This window comes from Furipterus horrens, unplaced genomic scaffold, assembly GCF_987537825.1.
Source record: "Furipterus horrens unplaced genomic scaffold, mFurHor1.1.pri manual_scaffold_6, whole genome shotgun sequence".
Classification (NCBI taxonomy): Eukaryota; Metazoa; Chordata; class Mammalia; order Chiroptera; family Furipteridae; genus Furipterus; species Furipterus horrens.
This window is the reverse complement of record NW_028327176.1, coordinates 85,747,525-85,772,921: the sequence shown is the minus strand read 5'-3', so window position 1 is coordinate 85,772,921 and position 25,397 is coordinate 85,747,525. Positions and strand designations below refer to the sequence as shown.

General features: G+C 50.9%; 4 protein-coding genes across 5 annotated transcripts; 2 read left to right on the top strand and 2 right to left on the bottom strand.

The window, feature by feature from the left end:
• Window positions 1-267: 267 nt before the first annotated feature.
• Window positions 268-7,884, bottom strand: WHR1 (winged helix repair factor 1). Its single transcript, XM_090282141.1, has 7 exons — window positions 6,944-7,884; window positions 6,666-6,802; window positions 2,378-2,473; window positions 1,990-2,129; window positions 1,112-1,209; window positions 859-1,006; window positions 268-656 (listed from the first exon to the last, which is right to left on the bottom strand). The coding sequence occupies exons 1-7, from the start codon at window positions 7,191-7,193 to the stop codon at window positions 611-613; spliced, it is 915 nt and encodes a 304-aa protein (XP_090138267.1). The 5' UTR covers window positions 7,194-7,884; the 3' UTR covers window positions 268-610.
• DXO (decapping exoribonuclease) lies at window positions 7,202-9,618 on the top strand. Its single transcript, XM_090282138.1, has 7 exons — window positions 7,202-7,472; window positions 7,654-8,044; window positions 8,219-8,454; window positions 8,542-8,761; window positions 8,878-9,013; window positions 9,151-9,245; window positions 9,331-9,618. Exons 2-7 carry the CDS (start codon window positions 7,689-7,691, stop codon window positions 9,479-9,481), a joined length of 1,194 nt encoding a protein of 397 aa, XP_090138264.1. The 5' UTR covers window positions 7,202-7,472; window positions 7,654-7,688; the 3' UTR covers window positions 9,482-9,618.
• Window positions 9,586-19,177, bottom strand: SKIC2 (SKI2 subunit of superkiller complex; the record flags this gene model as incomplete). Its single annotated transcript, XM_090280783.1, has 27 exons — window positions 9,586-9,841; window positions 9,935-10,075; window positions 10,252-10,470; window positions 10,547-10,657; window positions 10,798-11,008; window positions 11,138-11,264; window positions 11,360-11,507; window positions 11,789-11,893; window positions 12,029-12,166; window positions 12,323-12,460; window positions 12,801-13,031; window positions 14,278-14,388; window positions 14,480-14,692; window positions 14,860-14,956; window positions 15,037-15,183; window positions 15,494-15,600; window positions 15,783-15,867; window positions 15,996-16,142; window positions 16,523-16,668; window positions 16,894-17,022; window positions 17,188-17,369; window positions 17,464-17,517; window positions 17,781-17,855; window positions 17,962-18,076; window positions 18,168-18,285; window positions 18,381-18,490; window positions 19,055-19,177. Coding segments are annotated over 27 exons (3,729 nt in total), but the record flags the coding sequence as incomplete, so codon positions are not given.
• Window positions 19,178-19,366: 189 nt separating this feature from the next.
• On the top strand, window positions 19,367-25,343 carry NELFE (negative elongation factor complex member E). Of its 2 annotated transcripts, XM_090282140.1 has the most exons (11): window positions 19,497-19,555; window positions 19,991-20,073; window positions 21,617-21,686; window positions 21,786-21,931; window positions 22,417-22,491; window positions 22,579-22,616; window positions 22,793-23,040; window positions 23,154-23,298; window positions 23,461-23,515; window positions 23,757-23,859; window positions 25,172-25,343. In XM_090282140.1, exons 2-11 carry the CDS (start codon window positions 19,999-20,001, stop codon window positions 25,243-25,245), a joined length of 1,029 nt encoding a protein of 342 aa, XP_090138266.1. In that variant the 5' UTR covers window positions 19,497-19,555; window positions 19,991-19,998; the 3' UTR covers window positions 25,246-25,343. The 2 variants fall into 2 exon arrangements, with proteins under 2 accessions (XP_090138265.1, XP_090138266.1); XM_090282139.1 differs by lacking the exon at window positions 19,991-20,073 and having other exon boundaries at window positions 19,367-19,555.
• Window positions 25,344-25,397: the final 54 nt, after the last annotated feature.

The window sequence follows — 25,397 nt, the reverse complement described above, 5'->3', positions numbered from 1 at the left end:
AGAAACAGAACTACATTAGACCTTTGCTTTTTGCAGGTCCTCACCAAAATTCTGTGGTTTAGAAGATCAGGCACACCCTCGTCATCCCGCAGAAAAACTGACCTCAACCTCCCTTTTCCTCTCTGAACAATGAGGTATAGGTTAGGCCCAAGTGTGGCTTTACCTCTACCCCCAAATGAGGAGCACACATCACATTACACAAAACACTCAGGAAATAGCACCAGAAAAAGTACTTTATTTGGCAGCTTCAATCCAGCATGTAGGAAAGAGAACCCTGCCCTCCCTCCCCAGCCTCCTCAGAAACCCCACCTTCCTAACCCAGGACAGTAACAGCAGCACCTTGCTGCATGAAAGGTAGCAGCCATGGCCTTGCACGCTTTCTGACTCCACTGCCATGGAAGGGCAAAGAAGCACCGCCCAGGCCCCACCACTGGCTCGGAGCCCAGGTCAACAGCAGCAGTCACATCTGACATTCCACACCCACGAGTCCAACACTCATTATCCGGGCCCCAAGCTTTCACAAGGTGACCCTGTCTCAGCCATCACTGGGCAACACTCCTGGGCCCCTCTTGCTCCACTCTGGGGAGGTTTGCCATGATGAGTAGAATCCTCATGTCTCTGCCAGGCGCAGAAGGATTCCAGAAGTGGTGGAGACGCTGCAAGAAAGAGACAAGGCGAGATCCAGACATGTAGGCCCAAGGTCTGGGGAGAACTCAGAACTTGGCCAGGGATGTTCCCAGGTTCCAGAGGAGAGAAGAGCTGGGCCTCCCCAGTGAAGAAAGCAGGAGTGGGGAGGAAACCCAGCTTTGCTTTGGGTCATTGCTCTGTCAACTGCCGGAGGCTGGAGGCAAGACTCACCAGTCCACCAGCTGCGCCCCAATGAGGTCATGTACATGGTAGGCAAGGCCGAGTTTCACCGAGGCAGGTGCCCGCCGGGCCAGGAGATCCGAAAGGAGTAGCTCCCGGTACTTGGCCTTCCGGACCATGCCAAGGACAGCCTGGCGCCCTGGAGAAGAGATGGCACAGGAGCAGGAAGTAAGGCCTGCAAGGTCAGAGAAGCCACTGAAAGGTGTTCCTGAGGGACTGAGGGCTCGGGCTGCAGACAGGATACCTTTAACAAAATACTTAATGAATTTCCCAGCTCCAGGCACAGCCAGCCACCAACTCCCAGCATCTCGGACAGTGAGGATTCCAGCGTTGACCAGCTGCCTAAGTAGGTGGGAAGCCAGGAGAGATGAGACTTTGGTTCTGAGAAGCCTCCTTCCTCCCTGCTTGCTCATGCTTGGACACTGTCTCCAGAAACATGGGAACCAGGCAAAGGGACCAGGTAGCAGATACCCCTACTCCTGCCCAGCAGTTCTCTGATCCCATTCACCTGCCCAACTGCCCTTCCCCTACTCTCTTTACCTGCTACTAGTTCCCTAAAACCAATCTCAGAAACCCTCCCTGACCACAAGCCCTGACACACTCAGTCCCACCAGGAATAAGGGTCCTCCTTCTGTGCTCCTGCAACTGACTGCGCATACCTCACCACAGCTCCTCCCACACCTACTGAAAAGAAGTTCAGAAAATGCCTTCACAGGTACCATGGGTTACAAAGTAGGGAGCCTGACCCAGGTACAAACCCTACATTGATATTTTTATCTCACCCATGACTGGTTGCTGTTCTTTTGAAGGTGAGTGCTTTAGCTCCTACCACTCATGTTCTTAGTATCAGCATGATTCACATCAGGGATTTGTGGTCCCTGCCAGGCCTCTATATGTATCTGATTAGCCACCCAGATTGCCTGAACTTTAGTCCAGGGATCTTTCCAAGGCCCCAGGTAAGACAGGCCTATCTTGGGGGAGGAATACAAATATAGATCATTTTACTAAAAAAAAAAAAAAAAGGCAACCTTTTGGGCATGTTCAGCAACAGGAAAAGGACAAGGCTAGATGGGAAGCAGGGAGGTGCCAGATGCCTGATTTTATTGGTACCCCAAGTCTCACGTGATCTCCGTGTCCCTGAAGCCAAAGGTCTGTGTCATTTGGTCCTGCTGGAAGCTAAGGTCCCCACAGACTGGAATCACCGAAGCCAGAAACTTCTGCACAGTCCCAGCATATGACCGGCCATTGCAGGCCTTGAGGACCTGGAACCAGAGATGAGACTGGTGTGCTCCACCCCACCACCATGCTCCAGTGACCTCCTGCCCAAGACATTTCTCTGCAGGTGTGAGGTAGATTCCCTTTTGCTCAGTTCTTTCCACCTCTCATACCTTCCCTCTTCCTCCTCCCTCTTTCCCTCATATTATTACTTACCAGAGCCCTGTGCCCTGTGAGATGTGGAGTTTCCCTGCCTGCCCACTCCGTACCCCATGACACACATAGTCACACGCACTCTGGTCCTGTAGTCCTCGGTGAGAATAATCCCATGGGCATCCAGGTCGAAGCCTAGCTGGATGACTCTGATTTCTCCTTCTTCCTGAAGCTCCTTCTGTCTCCGGATAGATGGGAGTGAAAAGGAAAGTGTCAGGATAAGATGCTCTGCTAGACTCTAGGCACTTGGCTCATATTGGGGAGTTTTTCTCTAAGCAAAGGAAAAACTGTGGAATGAGAATCAGGTGAATTACCAAAGAGTCTTTTCCAGTTGGTTACCTACCCTCCCACCCACCCACCTCATCTGTAGTGTCAAACTATCAGTACATATTTTCTAAGACCAATCATATGCCAAACACTAAGATAAAAACAATGTTTAAGACAAGGGCCCTGCCCTTAAGGAATTAACAGTCTAGATTTGGGGTAGAGGAATGCAAGATAAAATGTTTAAAACAAAAATCAACCAGGACTATTGTTTCCAGGAAAACAGCAAGAAACAACCCACCTGCTGAAAATTAATTAAAATGTTGGATACAATATTATTTTTAAATTGTTAAGCATCAGACTTTTGGCCAAGAAGGAGACATAGGTAGACACACTTCACCTCCTCGTACAACCTTAAGGATTGCAACTACCTCAAAACAACAACAACAAAAAAAAACTGCCAGAAAATCTAACTGAATGGAAGTCCAACAACCAAATATTTAAAGAAGTAATACTCATCCAAACAGGTAGGAGAGGGAGAGATGGGGAGCTGAGGTGGAGAGGATGTGGTATGGCAGAGGTGAGGCAGTGACCATGGTGGCAAGGCAGCTGCTGTGGCTCACCAGCGGAACAAGTGGTCACACATTATAAAAGCTGGGAGGGAGACCTGGGGAGCGATCCCAGCCCCAGGCCAGACCACGCAGCTCACAGTTTCAGTGCTGGAAAATAAAGCCTCATAGCTTCTGGCTGTGAAAACCAGTGGGGGTTGGGGTGGCAGAAGAAACTACCGGTCTCTCAGGAGAGTTCATTTAGAGGGCCCCCACAGTCCTAGAACACAAGCAAACCCACCCGCTCTGAAAACCATCACCAGGACAACAACTAGAGTGGCACCAGTCACACACAGAAAGTGACTGGGAACAGGGTGAGTGCTCAGCAAGCGCCACTTGTTCCCTCTCTAACCCCTTCCCAACATACAGTGCCACTAGGTGGTGAAAAGGGTTGCCCTGCCCTGAAGAATACCTAAGACTCTGCCCTTTACGACGTAACAAGTGTGGCATTTCTACTTAAGATATAGACGCAAACACAGGAGGCTGTCAGGTTGAGGAGACAGAGAAGTATGGCCAAAACAGGGAGCAAATCAAGGCTCCAGAGGGAGAACTAAGCAATGAAGAGATAACCAACCTAACAGAGGCAGAGTTCAAAATGCTAGTGATAACAATGCTCAGAAAATGACTGAGTATGGCAAACACAGAAGGGAAGAAGTGAAGGCTACATGAAGTGAAATAAAGAAAAATCTACACGGAACCAATAGTGAAGGGAAAGAAACTGGGGTTCAAATAAAGGCATTGGAACATAAGGAAGAAATAAACAGTCAGCCAGTACAGAATGAAGAAACAGAATTGAAAAAAATGAGGAGAGGCTTAGGAACCTCTGGGATAACTTTAAACATACCAACATCTGAATCATAAGGGTGACGGAAGGAGAAGAGGAAGAGCAAGAAATTGAAAATTTATGTGAAAAAATAACAAAAGAAAACTTCCCTAATTTGACAAACGAAATAGACATACAAGTCCAGGAAGCGCAGAGTCCCAAACAAAATGGACCCAAAGAGGACCACACCAAGACACATCATAATTAAAATGTCAAAGGTTAAAGATAAAGAGAGAATCTTAAAAGCAGCAAGTGAAAAGAAGAGAGTTACCTACAAAGGATTTCGCATATGACTCAGCTCATTTCCCAAAAGAAACTTTGCAGGCAAGAAGGAATTGGCAAGAAATATTCAAAGTGATGAAAAGCAAGGACCTACAACCATGATTACTCTATCCAGCAACAACCATGATTACTCTATCCAGCAAAGCTATCATTTAGAATCGAAGGGCAGATAAAGGGCTTCCCAGACAAGGTAAAGCTAAAGGAGTTCATCATCACCAAGCCATTGTTACATGAAATGTTAAAGGAACTTACTTAAGAAAAAGAAGATCAAAACTGTGAAAATTAAAAAGGCAACAAACTCACACCTACCAACAACTGAATCTAAAAAACAAAACAAACTAAGCAAACAACCAGAACAGGAACAGAATCAAAGGTGTGGGGATCATTTGGAGGGTTATCAGCTGGGAGGCAGAAAGGAGAGAAATGGGGAAATGGTGCAGGAATCAAGAAGCGTAACTGGTAGGAACAAAGTAGACAGAGGGATGTTAAGAATAATATAGAAAATGGAGAAGCCAAAGAACTTACATGCACGACCCATGGACATGAACTAAGCAGGGGGACTGCTGGAGAGAAGGGGGGGTACCGGGCAGAGGGGGGCAAAGGGAGAAAAACTGGGACTACTGTAATAGCATAATCAATAAAAAGAGAGAAAAGAAAACCAAAGGAACAATTGTCATTACAGTCAGGATAGTAGTCACCTTCCAGGGACATACGGCATTTTGATCAGAGAGCAATGTATGTGGAATGCTGGCAGTATTCTATAGTTTAACTTGGGTTGTGGTTAAATGAATACATGCTTTGTAAACGTTAAGTTGTGTGTGTACATGTTTATATTTTCTTTTGTGCAAAATATTCAAGTTTTTAAAAAACTTAGGATAACACCAGAAGATTAAAAACAACAAATACTGTATGAGGAGTGGTTCCACCTGACTTGCTTCCTCATGATACTGGAGCTGGTCTCCATTTTCCTGTTCTTCCCCCTTCTTCCTGACAGGTGGCATATTAACCTTCCACCTGCTAAACCCAATGGTCTTGGAATATTATTTTTCTTGACCTCTTCACAGACCACTTCCCTGAATCATGGGTTTAAAATCACCAAACACCCCACCTTGTGGAAAGTCTGTACTTTCACAATAGGCCTCTCTTCCTGGGTTACCCTAACTCTAGCCATTCCTTCCCAGCTTCTTTCACAGACTCCTTGTCCTCTGCTTTCCCCTTACATCAGTGGACCTCAAATTGTAAGGCACATTAAGAATCACTTGGAATAGTAGTTCAAAATGTAGATTACCAGGTCCTACCCTAAGAGATCTTAATTCATTAGCCTGAGTATTTTTGAAGAGGCAGCCCAATAATTCTGATACAGTTAGAACTCAGGACGTACTCTGAGAAACACTGCCTTAAATGTTGGAATGTCCCAGCACTGTGGATTTGGTCCTACAGTATTATCTTTCACTGTAAACCTGAAGTCCTTAACCATGGGCTTAAGAAGATATGTTAAATACCCTCTCCCGCCAAATTGTATATGTACCTTGTATATATGTGACATGTATGCATTTTTTTTGTAAGGAGAGCCGTAGCTTTCATTATCTACTGAAGTTTATAAAAAGGTTAAAAATTACCCCTCTACTCACTCTTTCTACCCGATCTCAACCACATCCATGGACTGAACCACCTCTCACTTCTCAATAACTTCCAGTTCTCTAAATCACTGGCCCAGAATTCTCTCCAAACCCTCACATGCAACTGTCTTCTACACATTTGCCTTTGGATGCTCCACAAGCATCTCCAAGTCAGCTTGCACAAAATTAAGCACATCGTTTCTGCCCAACAAATCAGTGTGCTCCTCTATTCACTCCACCAGCCAGCCTCCTAGTCTGTCATCTGTGAAGTTTGAGAGTTATCTTGGATTCCTTCCTCTTCCCACTTACTACATCCCTCACCCTCACCCAACCTTCTCCCTTCCTACTTTACTGTCCTAATTTAGGCCTTCACCAGTTCTCTGCGGCAGTTTCTTCGAATTCATCTCCCAGCCTCATCTAACTACCTCCAAACCACGCAACACACTCGTATTTAACATGCTCTAAGCTCATCGCCTTTGGTGTAAAGCAGAAACAACACTGATGCACAAGGCCTATTGTAATTTGACGTCTGTCTGCATTTCCAGCTCTATCAGGCTCCAACCACGCCTAATGATAATTCCCACAGAAGCTTCGCTTTTCCACTTCCAGAATCTGTCAGGCTCCGTATTGCCTGAAGGTGTTTTAACGGGGTGTGTAGCATTTTCCCTGGCCCCGCAGTGCCTGGCCCAGAAAGACCTAGGCTTGCTGAATGACAGTCTGGCTGGCGGAACGAGTCTGGGTGCTGCTTCGGTCGGGGGCCCCGCCGCCCCTCACCAGCTGCCGGTCAGCCGCCGTCCGGTCCGGCACAAGGCTGTACACTTGGCTCCTGAGCGCGATGGGCGGCAGCGCATCCTCGAACAGGCCTCGCGGGAACAGCTGCACCAGCTCCGCTACTGCCGCGCGCGCCGACCCTGGGCGGAGAGATCTGGTCACTGGGACGCGAACTGGGGCGAGCGGGGGGCATGCTTATGGGGGCGCCGTGCTCCCAAAATCCAGGGTGAAGGGGAGACGAGGCCGCTCGGGCTGTCGTTCTCAGCCTCGCCCATGGTTACCTGCTTCGCCCCTCAAAGGATCTGTCTCTGCGAGTCCTCGTTCCCGCCGCCTCTTCAGTCCCAAAGTCTCCGGGACCAGGCGCTGCCTCTTCCGGCTCATGTCCTGGGATCTTGTGGGGCCGAAGAAGGGGTAGGTACTGAGAAAGAGACCCCTAAAATAGACTTCCGGCGCGAAGCAGTGACGTTTTCCGAGACCAGTCGTCCGAGCGTAAGTTGAACGCTTCGGTGACGAAGAGACGTCTTCCGTCATCTCTCGGGGCCTTGGCTGTGAGGGGCGGTGCTCATGCGAATTCAGTGGCCGGTACCGCTTGGGTGCCACCGGGACCCCTCACGTCCCCGACGCCTGGCGGTGCCGCGGGGCGCTGGGGGCCGCGTGGTTACCAACCTCCTGGTGCGAGGGATTTGCCCGCCATTGTCGCTGAATGCGTCGAGAGCCGAAAACCTCCTTGGCATCACTCTTCGACTTCGGGTGTACCTGCCAAGACGTCAAGCTCTGCGGAGGTGGGAGTTGAGTTTGGCGGGCGCAGAGGTAACTAGATCCTTGATCTGAGCCCAAACACCCTTTCTAACCTCACCACCTTGGGGGTCAAGGGGACGGGTAATGGGTGCACTTGGCGTTGGTTCTGAGGGGCTGAGGCCTTGTGTTTCAAGGCCAGACCCTGGCCATCAGGAGGCTCACTTAGTCCTAACCCCGAGTCCCCATTCTCCAGGCCTCCTCCATAAAAAGGAAACCTCTCAGGATCTCATGGAGCCCAGAGGGACCAAAAGAGGAGCTGGGAAGTTAGAAGTAGCTGAACCTGTGAACAAACCCCCTCGCCCAGCCCCGTCACTGCCCACAGATCCTGCCCTGTACTCTGGGCCTTTTCCTTTTTACCGGCGCCCTTCCCAAATGGGCTGCTTCTCCCTGGATGCCCAACGCCAGTACCATGGAGATGCCCAAGCCTTGCGCTACTACAGCCCACCCCCCACCAATGGTCAGTGCCCCAACTTTGACCTCAGAGATGGATACCCCGATCGATACCAGCCCCGGGATGAGGAGGTCCAAGAGGGCCTGGACCACCTGCTGCGCTGGCTCCTGGAGCACCGCGGCCAGCTGGAAGGGTGAGCACAGCAGAGCACACAAGTAGATGCAGAGACCTGCACCTGCCCCCTAAAATTAGGAGAGCCAAAGCTGGAGGGCATTCGGTCCTTAGGAGGAACTTGGGCTATTCTTTGGGGAAGCCATTTGAGCTAATGCTTTGTCAGATGTCCAGCCTCTTAACTCCTCTCTCTCAGGGGTCCAGGTTGGCTGACAGGGGCCATAGTGACGTGGCGGGGGCACCTGACAAAACTGCTGACAACACCATATGAACGGCAGGAGGGCTGGCAGTTGGCAGCCTCCAGGTTCCAGGGAACACTGTACCTGAGTGAGGTGGAGACACCAGCTGCTCGGGCTCAGAGGCTTGCCCGGCCACCCCTCCTCCGGGAACTTATGTACATGGGGTACAAGTTTGAGCAGTACATGTGTGCAGGTGAGAGCTGTCCCTGCTCTGTATCCCCTCCCCCTTCCCCAGAGACTGAGAGCCCAAACCCCTGCTACTGCTTTTCTCCCTGTACAGACAAACCTGGAGGCTCCCCGGACCCCTCTAGAGAGGTTAATACCAACGTGGCCTTCTGCTCTGTGCTACGTAGCCGCCTGGGAAACCACCCCCTGCTCTTCTCAGGGGAGGTAGACTGCACAGACCCCCAGGCCCTGTCCCCACAGCCCCCCACTTGCTATGTGGAGCTCAAGACCTCCAAGGAGATGCACAGCCCTGGCCAGTGGAGGAGTTTCTACAGGTTCAGGAGGGGGGTGGGCAGGGCGAGAGCTTAGAACTGATAGCTGGGAAAGGGACTTAGGGGAAGAGGAGGAGGGTGGAGGTGGGGTCCTACTGACACCTCATTTTTCCCTACAGACACAAGCTTTTGAAATGGTGGGCTCAGTCTTTCCTCCTGGGGGTCCCAAATGTTGTTGCTGGCTTCCGTAACCCAGAGGGTTTCGTCTGTTCCCTCAAGACCTTTCCCACCATGCAGATGTTCGAACACGTCAGGGTAAGGCAGTCGTGCCACAGCACCACCTGTAGCCCCAACACCAAGACCACAGGTCCAGTGTCCAGAGCTGTAGTGTGCCTTCCTCTTCTCCCACTTTTGCCCTCACTCATTTCTGCCTCCTCCTCGACCCTCTCCAGAATGACCGTGATGGCTGGAATCCCTCTGTGTGCATGAACTTCTGTGCTGCCTTCCTTCGTTTTGCCCAGAACACAGTTGTCCAGGATGACCCCAGGTGAGGCATTCAGTTCTAACCCTCCCCTCTGGGTCCCAGAAGCCCAGCCTCTAGCCCTCAACTGGCAACTCCATCTTCTCCTCAGGCTCGTCCACCTCTTCTCTTGGGAGCCTGGTGGCCCAGTCACAGTGTCTGTACATCGAGAGACACCCCATGCCTTCCTGCCCACATGGTATGTGGAAGCCATGACTCAGGACTTCTCATCGCCCCCTAAAATACCATCCCCTAAGGACTGATACTTTGGGTGTTAGGGGGGCTGATCCTGTCTCTGTGTAGTTAAAGGCATATTTCTAGGTGGTTCTCCCTGTTGTGTTTGTGCTGAGTCACCCTACCCAGCACCTCAAATACAAACAGGTGGTTTGCTGTTTTATTATTCCTTTTTACATGGGAGTCATTTACTGAGTGTAGAGGCTAGCTGCAAAGACGATGTCCCTCCGTAGCAGGGTAGCTGCTGTCTCCATCTTGGCACCTAATACAGGCTCACCTACCAGGCGGGCTGCCCCCCGCAATGACCGACACATCTCGGCAAGGCGCTGGATACAGCGGACCACCAGACCCTCAGGGGTCCCTGAGAGCCCTGCCAACTCAGAGAAGGGCTATGGGGAAGCAGAGTGGGGACTGAATTTAATAAGCCTGGGCAGCCTCTCCCCAACCAGCTGTCTACAAAACCCCAGACCTCAGTTACTCACCATGCCCCGTGCCCACTCATACACAACTCCAACAAGCCCAAAATTCAGCTGCCCTACAAATTCCTCCACTGTCTGGTTCAGGCCACAGGCCACCTGGACTTCACCAATCCGTCTGGCCACAGCCCGGACACATTCCACTCCCTGCAGATGGGGAAGGACAGGTTAAGGACTGCCTTCCTGCTCCAGAATAAGGGAGACTCAGATCAAGCAAGAAGCCATTCCAGCTCTTAGGGGCACTAACAGGCTGGAGAGGTCACTGAGAGTGGGGACTGGGAATGTGTAGCCAGGGGAGGGAGAGAGGGGTGGGGACTCCATACCTGTTTGAGGGTACTTGGGAGCTGCTCCCCAGCATCCCCAGGGCTCTGGCAGACCAGGCCAGAGAGCAGGGCTGCAATCTCCTCTGGCCGCAGGGCACTCAGAGCGTTGTCGAACATAAGCTCAGTGAGGAGCAGCTCATGGCTGCTCATGGCACAAGCCACCCTCCCCGCCAGCTTCACAGTGCCTGCCTTGTCTACATAACCCAGGGTTCGGAGCACCTGCAGGGAAGATGGTGAGTGTTGGGAGCCTTCTGTCCTTCCTCACTACTCCTCCTTCCCCTATCAACACTCTCACCTCTACTCGCTGGTGGTACTCTGGGAGTAGCAGCAGCGACTGGTCTGACAGTAGGAAGCGCAGCCGCTCTATCTCCTTCTGTACCTGCATTCGCTCCCGCAGCTTCAGGTACTGTGGAGAGCCACAGACAGGAGTGGGTTAGCCTTCCCCTTGCCCTCCACAGTGTCCCAAGGACCAGGGCTGCGACGGAGGTGGGCAGCCTACAGGGGACCAGAGAGAAAAAGCTTTGAAGTTGTCATCCAGGGCCTTACCTGGGCAGGGAAACGGGGGCTATGCACACACTGAGCCTCCTGGATCAGCTCCTCCAGCTTCCGGACCTGGAGCCCATACTCAACCACTGACATATCCTTAAGCTTCAAATCATTGACAGGGTCAAGGGTCGGAGGTCCTGCTGGGTGGGCCTGAGCCAGGCGCAGCAGTTCCTGGACAGCAGTGGTCACAGCAGCAACAGGAGGATCCTTCCTGAGGAAGGAGCAGGTCCTGAGACTTCTCTTCCATAAGAGCACCACTCAGGCTGGTGGAACCTCCTAACCATACTTCCTCCCCATTATATAGTCCCTCCCCAGGAAAAGGGCTTGCCCAACATCTAACTTGAATTTCAGTTGCTGCCTCTTGCTGAAGTCCTCCAAGATCTTCTCCCCGTTCACCCGAAGCACTTTGGTGGTGATGGCAGCCACGTCTCCAGGCTGGAGCTTGGCCACAGTGTGGTCACAGGGCCCTGTGAAAAGAGAAGGTCAGGATCAGACCTCACCATGAACCTAGGTGTGCAGCCTATACTACTGTTCAGAACCTGGACACCTGCCCCACTCTCACCTTCAGGCAGGAACAGTTTGAATCCTATGAGGTCATCTGGGTAGGGCACACCTAGGGAGGCCAACCCTCTCTTTTTTGGGTCCTCAGACATGGGTTTATCACACAAGACCAGGGCTGTGAATAATCTGCTGGTAGAGTTTGAGGAGACCTAGGGGAAGTGGGGGAGGCCAGGACAGGGCGATGTGAAGAGTGGACAACAAAGGTAGAGGCCACCTTCAGGCAGGGAAGCAACCTTGCAGAGCCCACCAGTATAGACTGGTAACCAAGTCAAGCAATAAGAGCAGAAGGTGGGGGAGCGGGGCTTACAAAGGAATACAAAGAGGTGGGCATGAAGTGATGGGAAAGGAAAGGAAGCCAAGAGGGAACAATGAGAGCACTGCTGAGTGTAGCCTGCTCCTCCCTCTGGAGCCCAGACTCCCCTTGTGTCACCTGAAGGATCACACCCAGTGCATTGTGATGCTCCTGATTCTTCACAACCACCACCCTTCCAACTGAGAGAGATTTCAGCCCATTCACAGACTCTATGACACATCGCTGAAGAGAGGAGATATGCACAGAAGGGATAAAAGAGGAAGTGTCAGGGATGCTGGGATGAAGTTCAGGAGCACCCAAAGTGTCGTCCTGTCTTCCTTCCCTCCTCCATCACCCAAACCACACACCCTGACTCACCTGAATCAGGCTCCGGGTCTCTGTCAATTCCTCTCCCCAGGTGTAATACTCTGGCAGGTCGACCAGTTGGCCAGTCAGGTCAGGTTCCTCCAAGGCCCCCAGTTTTTTGGTTAGTTCAGCCAGAGCCTGCTCATGGGCCTGAGAAGAAGTACAGACAGGTGCGAAACAAGTCTCCAGGCTCAGTCTGCTACATCCCCACCTGCACCCCACTGGCATCTATGTGCCCACCTCTTCCCCGCCTGGCTTCCCTTGTCCAAAATCCAGCCTCATATAATGGTCACTCTGACCCCTCACCTTACTGTCCTTGCGGGATGGAAATTCAGAGAAGCTTCTCTTCATCATGTCTTCCACCCTGAGGGCATCCACCCGCAGAAGGTTGAGGATCATTGTGTATGTGAGGCGGAACTGAGACTGCAGCTGTGATGGCTTGCCCTGGGGAGCACAGGGGACTAGGGTGGGCCAACTGCTCCCCACTCAGCCCTCTGCAGACTGGCTCTACCCCCAGCACAGATAGTCCCAGCTCTGCAACCATGGGACCCCAGACAAACTGCCTGCTCACCTCTGCAAAATAAGGGAGAAAAACTAAGTAATAGATTTGCAAAGGTCCTACTAGCTCAATATTCACGGTAGGAAAGACTAGAAATGAGACTGGGTCTCACCCTTGGATTTCTCTCAGACAAAGAACGTAGGAGAGGGGAAGAGGGTTGGAAGAGAGAATCCAGCAGGTGCCAGAGCTGGGGCCCTCCAGCTTGCCTCATGCCGCCCAGCTCACCATCATCATTCGGTGCAGGTCTGCCATCTCGGGCACTCGGCCCTTGCAGAGCAGGATAACGGTGCCTGTGGGGTCCAGGCCCCTCCGGCCTGCCCTACCAGCCATCTGCACGTACTCCCCGGGGAGCAGGTCGCGGAAGGTGGAGCCATCGTGCTTGCGCATGGAGTCAAATACCACCGTTCGGGCTGGCATATTTACACCCATGGCAAAGGTCTCTGTGGCAAACAAGACCTGGGACATGGGAAGAGAGGATCAGCAAAGGGCCTACACACAGACACCCAGTGTACCTTACTCTGTAACAAGGCCACCTGGCATGATCCAAGTGGTTAACACAGAAGCCAATTTAACCCTCCAGGCAAATCTTTGGAGTAGGGGCTATCACTTTCCTCATTTTATTTATTTAGCTGCTTATTTATTTCTTTGTACTCCCATGTCCCACTTCCATCCCCTTACCGTCAGTCATCCAATGTCTTTAATGAGTATTGTTTTGTGTGACTATGTCCTTGCACATTGTCTTGTTTTGTGTGCATGTAATTAGCAATTCACATTAATGGCAGTTATAGATCCCCTTATGTTTCCTTACTTCTTTCCTCCACATAGTGTTTTCAGCATCCACCCATGTTCCTGTGGTTATACCTAATCTCTTGCTTCCAACTATGGCAGGACACTGTGGGGTGCATGCCCTACAGTTACCTACCTGCTCACCCAGTGAAGGGCACCTCAAGATCACCATAAACACACTGCCACAAGACTATAGCCAACAAAGGAAGAGCGGACATATTCCCTCTTGGACCAGTGTGAGAACATCTTTGTGGTTTATACTCAAGAATGGAATTGAGGATCAAAGAGTATGTTGTTCTTACCTAAAGAATGCCAGACTGGCGAGCCCTGTACAAGAGTTCCTATAATCCTACACAGGCAGACCTCGCTTTATTGCATTTTGCATATACTACATTTTCATCAACATGGAGGCAAGACCCTCTACCAGCAAAAAGATTACAATATTCACTGAAGGATCAGGAGGTGGTGAGCATTTTTTAACAGTATTCTTTAGTTAAAGTATGTTCATTGTTTTTAGATATAATGCTATTGTACACTTAACAGAGTACAGTACAGTGTGAACATAACTTTTATATGCACTGTGAAACAAAAAATCTGTATGACTTACTTTAATGTGATACTTATTGTGGTATACTGGAACTGAGCCCTCAGTATCTCCAAGGTCCACCTGCAGTTTCATAAGGCTTTGGCAACACTTGGCATTAGCCAGTTTCCTAAGTTTTATCAGTCTAATCACTGTAAAGTCTTATGAGTATTTCAATTTGCATTTTTCTGGTGACAACTTACATGCTTGCTAGCTTTTTGGGTTTCTCTTCTGAATGCGTCCCCATTTTAAGATGGGAAACCTAAAGTTCAGGGAGATTAAGTAATTTACAGAAGGTCTTGCAGTGAGGAAATAGTGGGGTGGCATGTGCACCTTGACCAGGCCACGGCTAAAAAGCATCTCCACGATCTCCTTGAGGATGGGCAGGATGCCGCTGTGGTGCACACCCAGGCCTCGGTGCAGGAGCTCTGACATGTGCAGGACCTGCAGGGAGTCCAGAGGCCCGTGCCCGTGGTCAGGGGTGGGATTGTGGAGTGCACCCATTCCCACCAGTTTCCAAGTCCTGCCTCCATACCTGGGGCAGCTGGCGGTCAGAGCCACGGAGGCGAGCAAGGCAGCGCTGCAGAAAGAGGTGAATCTCGCTCTTCTCTGAACTTGTGGTGAGGTCCAGGGAGGTGAGGCCCGAAGCCTGCTCATCACAGCGGCCCCGGGAGAAGGTGAACACCACTACGGGCAGCTGCGCACGGTTGCGGAGGGAGGCCAGCAGGGACAGGTATACACCTCTGTCCTGAGGAGCGCAAAGGGACAGAGGTGGAGTTCCTGAACCAGTGGGGGCCAAAAGTGGGGGCAGGTAAAGAAGTCTCAAGTTGGGCAATGCTCAAAGCTCAAGTGCAATCCCCTGGGGCATGAGGAAAGAAACAGGTGATGACAGGTACAAAGTCTACTGGTTCTCACCTGTGCTGGCCCCCCTTGATGCGTGGGCTGCTTGGCCCCAAAGTTCTGGGCATGTTTGCTCATCCTCTCCTTCTTGGCCTCCACAGCTGCATAGTACCTGGGGTACCCAGAGGGAGGCTGTCACAGTCACACCCAGCCAGGCCCAGCCCTGACTCTCCCCCTACGTCTCCAGCTTACCCCTTTGTGTGGAAGGTGCCATGGGAGTCCAGCAACAGGAAGAGTTCACCCTGAGTCTTGGGACTATTCCCTGTAAAGAGATAATGCTCCAGGGGGACGGGGCGAGTAACAGTGCTGATCACATAGATCTGGCGACGCTTCAGTCGTCTGAGTGGGAAGGGAACAGTAGGTCAGGGATGAGAGTGTGGGAAGGAACAGCCCACATCCCCACCCACCTTTCCACTTCTAACCTCACCCAGTCTTTTCTGAGAGCCAGATTGGAAGGCTGTCCCTGTCATCATATCTCTCAGCATGCAAAGTGGTCTGGGCCTAAATGGGCCATGTTCCCCAGCCCCACCCCTTCCTCCTTCCACACCCAAGGTCTGACCACTCTTCCTGCTGTGGCAGTCTTCACCCCCCACCCCAACCAAGGAAGACTACAGCTTCTTACTCAAGCCCCTCAGGACACACATCTCACCCAATCCAGTCAGCAAATTCAAGGGCATTGGGGACAGTGGCACTCAGAAGGATTACAGAGACATGTTCAGGCAGCATGATGAGCACCTCCTCCCACACGACCCCACGCTGGGCACAGAGAGGGAAAACAGGTCATGGATGACTCAGAGGGGCTGCCCTTCTGCTCCAAGTTTTCCATGGAGGACAAAGAAGGCAGTAAGGTTTCAGGGTGTGTGGAAGAGGGAGCTGATGAATTAGTCCCACAGGAAAGGATTCCTGGGTCCAGGGTCCCATGGATCTCATGCCCTTACCTCAGCATCATTGATATAGTGAACCTCATCAAAGATGACCCACTCCAGGTCCCGGATGACATCTGAGCCACTGTACAGCATGGAGCTGGGGAGAAGAGACCGAAGGCTAACTCCCCGGTGGCCTCTGCCTCCACCGATTCAGCCAACATGCTCTCCAGAAGAGCCTCACCTTCCTGACCAAAAATCCACCCATATTGAGAGCCCATCTCTCACCGAAGGATCTCTGTTGTCATGATGAGGCAGGAGGCCTCTGGGTGCAGCTGTACATCCCCAGTGAGCAGCCCCACGTCCCCAAATGTGTTTCGGAAGTCTCGGAATTTCTGGTTACTCAGAGCCTTGATAGGCGACGTGTAGATGGTGCTGAGAAGGGGGGGTGAAGTGAGCCAGTCTCTCCATACAGACCGTGGTCAGCACCTTCTCTCCCACCCTGAGCCCTCTAGCAGCATGCCGCGGAGCTCAGGTGCCCTCCTTTCTTCACCCAAACTGCCCTCATTCTCCTTCATGACATGACCCCAGAAAAATTCTGTCTCACAACCCCTTCCTGGACTAAATTCATTCAGGTCATTTTTGTAAACTCTCCCCACACCTTCTCATTTCTTCCTGGACCCCTGTCTCAGTCCCCCCTCCCCCCACCCCCCCAAATCTCCCAACTAAAAGATGAAGTAAAGATGTGGGAAGAGATGAGATTTAGAAAGGATGTGGGAGAAGGCAGGGATGGCTGATGAAGGGAAAGGTTGTACCGCGTCATGTGCTTCTGGGCAAGGGCAATGGCATATTCAGCCACAACTGTCTTCCCTGCGGATGTGTGAGCTGCCACAAAAACTGAGTCATGCCGTTCCAAGTGCAGAATGGCCTGTTTCTGGAATGCATCAGGCTCAAATGGCCACTATGGGAGAGAGAAATAGATGGTTGCTAAAAAAGGGAGGGGAGAAGGGCCTTCCTACCTCTGGCTCATGGGGCATGCAGAGCAGTAGGGAGAAGGCCAGAGTGAGGCGAGTTTGGGACTGGGGTCCACGACTGGCCTAGAAGGCATCTGCCTCTAGTGAGGAGAGGAGACAAGGCAGTGGGCCAGGAGGAGGTAGGCAAGCATGTGAGGACTGGGTCACACTACCTGGAAGGCTGGCTGGGGAATGAGGCAGTAGAAATCACCAACAGGGGTGGTGACATCCACAGGAATGGCCCACTGCTCCTGAGAAAGCGTTTGGGGGGGCTCTGGGGAGGATGTAACTGTGGGCACTTCCTGTAAAGTAAGGGGTAGGGGTGATAAAGATATAACTAGAAAGCTCTCCATTACCACTCCTCCCAAAAGATGCTTCAGTCTTCCCCTTAGATCCAACCAAGCCAGTCCACCCTCCTGATTGGAAGGCCCCCTTCTTTCATGTTTTGACTGCCCAGAAGCACCAACCTTCAACACTAGGTCCTCCAAGCTGCTTGCTCGGGCAGTACAGGGAGAGGCTGAAACAATGTCCCCTCTGGTGCTGCTTGGCTGTCCCATCACCTCGCTCTCATCTTCATCGTCCCCACCCAGATCCAGGTGCTCTAGCAGACAGCTGAGGCTAAGCAACCCAGGAGCTGGAGCTGGGTGATCTGAGGATCAAGGTAAAATGATAGCCCTGGTCATGTCCCTCTCTGTTCTACAGGAAGGGCACCACTTCTCCTACACCCCCATCTCAAAACTCACCCTTTGGTGCAAAGTCCACACCTTTTTTGAAGCCAGGTGGAATAGTAAGAAGATCTGGAGGACAGGGGCAGAGAAAGTGAGGACCACTGCACACTATTGTATAAATCATATATTATATAAACCTAAAAGATGCCATTCACAGCATAGGCATTGTAGCTGGAGACTGTTGTTGTAATAATCTTCCAACAGATGACAGTAAAGGCTATTATGGAAGAGGGACCTTTTCCTAATATGCCAGTGATGGGCCTGGGCCCCTTGTCCTCAGGGCCCAGACTTGAAGTTGTGCCTCCTAAGAATCCATCCTGGCACCACCTCACCTTTCTCAAAGTCTACCTCCTCCTCAGCTTCCTCCTGAGTGCTCATATCTGTTGTGGTGGGCTCATCCATTCCACCTGGGGAGAGGTGGAACACATAAAGTATTCATGAGGGGTGATACGGGAACCCTTCCCTGGAGACTGAGAGCCCCCTCCCCTACAATCTCATTTCCACAAGAGCGACCTGGCCAGAACGGGTACTGTGTTGGATTCCCCCACAGAGACTGGGAGATGGGCCCTGGCGGCCGGCGAAGAGATAAGGAGGTCGTGGCCGACAGGTCTGTGTTCTCCAGCAGGACCTGAGGCAAGAGATCAGAGCCCCAATGAGGTTAAGCTTGCTTCTGATCCTCCTTTTCCCAGCTCTGCTTCTCGTGGCCCCTGATCTCTTACCTCCTTGTAGCCCAGTATGTGACCTGTGGTTGGGTGTCTTTGGGCTTGTAGGCTAGAAGGGACTGGGGCTCCCAGCAGAGCAAGGAGAGACCAGGGATCCATCTTCCTCTGCCATTTTCTGGAGAGAAGGAAGCAATTTTCAAATCTTTCTTCTCTGTCTCAGCTTCCTTCAGGAACCCATCTCCCTAGTCCAGGCCCCTCCAGACCCCTCACCGGACTGAGTGCTCCAGGCCATGCAGAGGCAGCCAGGCTGGAGATGACAGAAACAACTGCTCTGTTTCTTGCTGCAAATCTGGGGCACAGGGAGGGAGGCCATGGGGAAGCTGGAACAAGGGCAAGGTGAGAGAAAGTGATGTTTAGATCAGAAATAGTAGTTGTCCCAAACAGACTAGGACAATTGAAGGGAAGCAATATTTTCCAAAGGCCGTAATGCTTTACGGACGAATGACCTGCTACTGAATTACCACAGGCGCTGGTTAATAACACAGATTTCAGAATCTGGGACTGGACCTAGGAATTTGTATTTTAAAAAAGCTCCCCCATTAATTATGAGGCACACTTAAATTTGAGAATCACTAACTTTAGGAAAAACGGTCCCAGACCTAAAGATGAAGAGTCAAGGGCTCAAAGGCTAGCATCTCAATCACCAATGAGATGAGAAAATACACAGCTGAAAGAGTAGGTCCGGGGGCTAAGGCATTGCCAGCGCTCCCTGCTCGTCCTCACAGGAGCTCTGATTCACAGCAGGTCCACTAGCCTGGAGTCTGTCCTGCACCAGTCCAGATCTGGATGACACGTGTCCAGAGAGAAACGCGGGTCATGCTAGGTCCTACTGTAAGGCTTTAAAGCTCAATGCGGGTCAAAGGCTAGGGTCAAAAGTCACTCACGGTGCTCTCAGGAGCCCCGGGTGCATTCAGCAGCTCCCAGCACCCAATGCATCCCAGTTCCACAGCCCGAAGAGGCAGGTCCAAGGGATCTGGGGGAGGTAGCACTACGAGAGAAAGATCAGAGGTCAGGAATCAAGAGTTGATTCCTGTCTATTCCTTCGTTCCACCTCCTCCCCTCTCACCGAGTCGCTCCCTCTCCATCATCTTGGAGTCACCGTAGCCGCCCCGCAGCCCGGAAGTGCAACGAAGAGCCGTGGGGTAAGTCCTGCCCCCAAAAGGGCGGAAGTAAAGGCTACTTCCGCCACACACCCGCCGCGGCGTGGACGAATGCACCGAGGGGCCTCCTTAAAACCGGCGGAAGGCCGGGCGGAAGTGCCTTCGCCTCGGGGCCGCCTAGGTTACCGCGTTCTCCGCCCCTTGTACGTCATCGCTCTGAGCCGGCGATTCGCTGCCCGCGCGGGCGCAGCCCGAGGCCTTGGGTCCGGGCTGACTACCCCTCAAGTAAGACCTTCTCTTTCTCACTTTCACCCCTTTTTCCCGAGCTCCTTCTTTTGTTCTTCTCTTTTTCGTTGCTCTGAGAGCGCTGCGCGGGTTCCACTGCCTCCTCTGCAGTTCGGACCTGGCGGTTGCCTTACTAACCCCACTGGGGAAAGGGGGGGATTTTGGTGCCATCGTCATGGCGACGGAGGGAGTGTTTCTTCCCGGTCCACGTGGTGCTCCAAGGCGCTGGTGTCGGTGATTCCTAGAAAGGAGGGAATGCTGGTTGACCCCGACGAAAGGGGGCATGGACGGCAGCCTAGCTTAAGGAAGGGGTAGGGAGAGGAGACACACAGGAGTAAGCAGGCCTTGAGGGCTGGGGTTGGGTACAGTAGACGGCGTGTGAACCCTGGGTGGTGACAGTGGAGAAAGATGTCTTGGGCCCTGCCCCTGAACCAGGAGCCACCATGTTGGTGATACCCCCTGGACTGAGCGAGGAGGAGGAGGCTCTGCAGAAGAAGTTCAACAAACTGAGGAAAAAGGTGAGGGAGTGTGTGGGGGCCTGGCCCAACCTTTCACCTACTCTACGCTCTGAGACCACTTGGGGTGAGTGTGAGGGAATGGAGGGTTCTTCTGGCTCCTATTTAGAGACTGTCACCTCAGTGTAGCTTCAGAGGTGGGCTGTTGTCTTGTTGTGTGCCTTGTCTCTTTTCTACTCAGTTTTTCATGGAGTTGTCTCCCTTTCCCATTGCTTTTATTATCACAAAAGCTGGTGCTTCCTAAGTTAGGTTTTTTCAATTCCATCTGATGTCTTACTAATAATCTTCCTATCTAAAATAAAACTATCATCTTCCTACCTATTTCAATCTACTGTAGTTCCTTTATTTGATCTTCCAAATATGGACTGATCACATTCAATTCTCTTTTGTGTTTGGAATCAAAAATCTCATCTCTGCCCTGGCCAGCTAGCTCAGTTGGTTAGAGCATCATCCTGTTACACTAAAGTTGTGGGTTCAACCAATGAATGAGTACATAAGTAAGTGGAACAACAAATCGATGTTTTCCTTTCCCTTTCTCTCTTTCTAAAATCAATTTAAAAAAAAAAAAAAACTCATCTCTGACTTCTCCATTTGCATAGCTAAACATTTGCCAAGTCTTGATTCTTTCTTGAAAGTAATTTCTCCCATTTACTTTCTCCTGTGTATTCCATAGATCAGGTCTTTGTTGACATTCACCTAAACTGTTGTAATGGTCTCTAAACATGGTCCTTAGTGGGGTATTTTTTAAAACAGATTTTTTTCACTGTTTTAAAAATGATCCATTGAAAACGCAAGATTCTGTCCTTTTTCTCCAGACCCTGAAGTGGTTTCATATTGTCTATAGAACAAAGCCTTAAGTTGGTATCCCTTTTTAGTAAAATAGAACTATTTGCTAGTTCCAAAACATGCATTCCCAAAGGCTTCTTGTCTCTGCATTTTGCCACCCTCTTTTCTTTGTCTAAAATGCCCTTTTTTCTCAGTCTCTGTTGTGCAGTTCCTACCCAGGGTCCAGTCTGATAGCCATTTGACATCAAAAAAATTTTACTTGCTCTCAAGCAGTTTGCACCTCTTGTAAACATTCTGGGCAATTTAGTCATTGTAAGCTTCTTGGCTGGGGTGACTCTGTCTCATACTTTTGCACAGCCCTGTTATAAAGTAATGAATAGTGTGTTCTTGTTAAATATACAGGGGATGGGTGAATGAATCCCCCAAGAAAGACACATAAGCTTATACTTACTTGCAGCTTATAACCTGGGGCTCTGGTCCGTGACTGAATTCCTTGTCTTCATCTTCAAAACATGATACTCTGGAAAGCCTCTGAATACCATGGTTTGGATAGTTTATGTATTGCTGTCACTGTAGATGGTCTGGTGGACCATATATGTAAGAGTTGGGGCTGCTTCAATGAACCACTCCAGGGGCACCATTTGCATTGTTTTCTCTGAGAATGGTGGCCGCTGGAGTGATGTGCCCAGGGGCCTTGGGAAAGGATCTGGTCAGGCACTGACCCTCACCAACCTCTCTCTCTTTTCATTCTTGTTCCCAGAAAAAGGCATTGCTGGCTCTGAAGAAGCAGAGTAGCAGCAGCACAGCCAGCCAGGGCGGTGTCAAACGATGTGAGTGACAGGAAACAGAGATAAGCTGGAAATGGGGAGCAGGGGACTGATCTTTCTCACCCCTGGCCAACATAACGCCTCTTTCCCTCGCCACTCTAGCACTGTCAGAGCAGCCTGTGGTGGACACAGCCACCGCAACAGAGCAGGCAAAGCAGCTGGTGAAATCAGGAGCCATCAGTGCCATCAAGGCTGAGACCAAGAACTCGGGCTTCAAACGTTCTCGAACCCTAGAGGGGAAGTTAAAAGTAAGCACAAGCAGAAAGCTTGTTTAGGGGACTCTTGACATCAGAGGGCATCCCTCCAAGTTGGAATGGAGGTAGGTTTAGGGAAAAAGTAATGCCTGTTCAATCATGGGCAAATTGTTCCACCATTCTGAGCTTCAGGTAGCTTATCTGAAAAGTGAAAAAAATGGATGACACCTACATTCTCCATTTTACACATTCTGTGGCTTTAATCCATGAATTAGAGCCCTTGCATTGTGTTGTTTTCAGTAGTTGAACAGGCTGGAATGTTGAAGAAATGTTTAGATAAACTATGTATTTTAAGGGTATATTAGGGTCATTTACTTAAAATACCACGTAATCAAATAAGAAAAGTACAAAGAAACTTAAAGGAAAAAAAGATAGGCCAGAGGAAGCTGAGAAGAGGGTAAGGGAAGAGGAATCCCCTCTGTCCTGTGGTTAGGCAGCCTCCGGCTCACACATTGAGGTTGGTCTCTACCACCTTCCAGGATCCTGAGAAGGGACCAGTCCCCACTTTCCAGCCGTTCCAGAGGAGCATATCTGCTGACGACGATCTGCAGGAGGTAACAGTTCCCAATTCTCTGTCCCTGAGGTTACCCACATGCCAGCAACTAGGAATCATCTTAACTGAAACTTGGTCTCTTTTTCAGTTGTCCAGACGTCCCCAAAGGAAATCTCTATATGAGAGGTTAGCAATTTTCAAATAGGATTGGGTCCCAGTCGGCGGAGGAAGGTGACAGTCCTTGGGAAGTACGGGCCTGGAATGGAAGGAGCTGGGGATGCAGAAGGAGTGTTGAATCTCCACAGGATCTGAGAAGAAAAGGTGAAGGCCCTCTTTGACCCTCACTGCCCGCCTTCCCCTAGCTTTGTGTCTTCCAGCGATCGGCTTCGGGAACTGGGGCCAGATGGAGATGAGGCAGAAGGTCCAGGGGCTGGTGATGGCCTCCCTCGAAGCTTTGACTGGGGTTATGAAGAACGTGGTGGCACCCGCTCCTCAGTTTCCCCTCCCCGAAGCCGCAGCCGGGACCGCAGTCGTGAGCGGAACCGGGACAGGGACAGGGACCGGGAGCGGGACAGAGACCGGGACCGAGAACGAGAGGGCCCTTTCCGCAGTGAGTAGACTTGGCTGGAGGGAAAAGTGACCTCAGATAGGATTCCGGTGGCTCCAACTAAAGTGCACTCTTAAAGTGGAGAGTGAGACACTGTATGTCTTGTGATCCCGTAGGGTCGGACTCATTCCCTGAACACCGGGCCCCTCGCAAGGGGAATACTCTTTATGTGTATGGGGAAGACATGACACCCACCCTCCTCCGTGGGGCCTTCTCTCCCTTTGGAAACATCATTGACCTCTCCATGGACCCACCCAGAAAGTAAGGATGACAATTGGGCAAAGCAGTAAATCCCAGGAGGAACTGGAGTGTGTGGCCTAGGGGAAGAAGCCAACATGTCTCCAGTGGCCTATAAGCATGGGTTTGGCTGGGTTCAGAAGAGCCCGTAATCCCTCTATTAACCCTGTTTTCTCTTCATCCCAGCTGTGCCTTCGTCACCTATGAAAAGATGGAGTCAGCAGATCAGGCCGTTGCTGAGGTTGGGATATCCCAGATCTGTTCCTCCCACCCCTCCTGCCATCCTCATGTTTTCTCTTAAAAGTTTTGGGAGCCAGGAGGAAGTCATTTCCTCTTGACAAAAAAGTCTCTCCCTACTCACACAGGAAACCTTATATTCTCAGATCTCTATTCAGTCTGCTCCTAGGATGGCAACTCATGGAAATCCTTTGGTTTGTCTGTAATGTTCCCCTATCCTCTGCCCCCTCCCCTCTTCTGCCCAGCTCAATGGGACCCAGGTGGAGTCCGTGCAGCTGAAAGTCAGCATTGCCCGCAAACAGCCCATGCTGGATGCCGCCACTGGGAAGTCCGTCTGGGGCTTCCTCGGTAAGAATGAGATTTCTCCTCCCTCATCCTGTAACCCACCCTTTACCCCTTGTTTTGTTTCCCTGCGTGTCCCTGAGTTCCCTAGAGGTCAGGATTTGTGGGAAGCTGTGGGAATGGGAAGGAGGGTGCACAAGGCCCTCTGTCAGTTGGAAGCAGGAGAAAGGAGAGAAAAGGATTGGAAGCAACTTTCAATAACTGAACAGGGGAGAAGGGGAAGTGGGTCAAGTTCATGAGGAAGATGAACATCTCATGTGACCTTGTTCATTTTGAGATAAGGTATAGTAGGTTTTATAAAATAAACATTTGGAATAGGGATCTGGAACTCAGGCATGAAGTAAGAAATGAAAACAGATTAGTCATTTGTATCTCATGGTGGTCACATTAGGGAGGAAAAATGGCCCAGGATTGGGCTTGGGAAATACTCAGAGAATATGGTAGGAAGCAGGGCTGTGTTCCTCATGCCCCACCCATCCCAGCCCTTCTGACACGTTAGGCCGAAGTCAGTGCAGCAAAGGAGACAACAGGAGGAATCAGGGCTGGGAGCAGCACCAGGGGGGCCTGGGTCATTGAAGCCAAAGGACACCAGCTTTGAGGAGGGCGTGATCAGCAGTCAGGGTACAAAGATCCGAGAGATGGGAGCTAGTGTGGGGCATTCAATTTAGCCCCAGTGTGGCAGGGATGGAAACCTTGGCGATGGGGTCAAGAGAGGGACACACTGGGTACAGGGAGGAAAGAGAAAGGGAAGGAAAGCTTGAGGCTCCAGGGAGAATGCTCAGAGCCAAAGCTATCCCCAGAATGAGTTCTCTTAATAGGAAAAGTAGTATTTCTCAGTGTGAATAACCCATTTTAACTGAAATAAATTTTCCTGACAAAGGCATGGACAAAACAAGGGGTTCAGAGCAAGAGTGGCCTTGCAGATAAAAGGAAGGATTCAGAAAAGACCAGCATATCAACAAAGGGCTCTAGAGATTTTCTAGTTTTTAATTTTTGATGTACTGACTAAAGGCAGTAAATAAGCACATTCACATGTGTCAACAATAATATTTGGGATTTTTCTAAGAACAAAACATTTGTTAACAGTATCCCCGTATGCCAAGATAACAGCATACCACTCATTTTTAGCCCTGGTAGTGATTTGGCAGCCACTGACCTCAGGGGCTAAGGGGAGACTGGCCATTCCGACCACCAGAGGGCAGCATAGAAACTGGGCTTCCAAGAGCCAGAGGCCAGGAGTGAGGTGATCAGACCCTGGGCCTAGGGTCTTCCCAGTGCTCTCCTTCAGGCCTTAACTAATCCTTTCCATCCAACCTAGCTGTCCAGAACAATCATAAGGGTTGCCACCGGGACAAAAGGACCCAGCAGATTGTCTACAGTGATGATGTCTAGAAGGAAAACCTGTGGATGGCTTCTAGTTACGGAGCTGGATTTCTTGTGCCTCGTCTGCCCCAACACTGGTCTCAGTAAAACACTGAGGTAGAAGCTCATACATCTCCCTCAGCCTCTGGTTTTTCAGCACTTGGGATGGCGGTTGAGCCTTT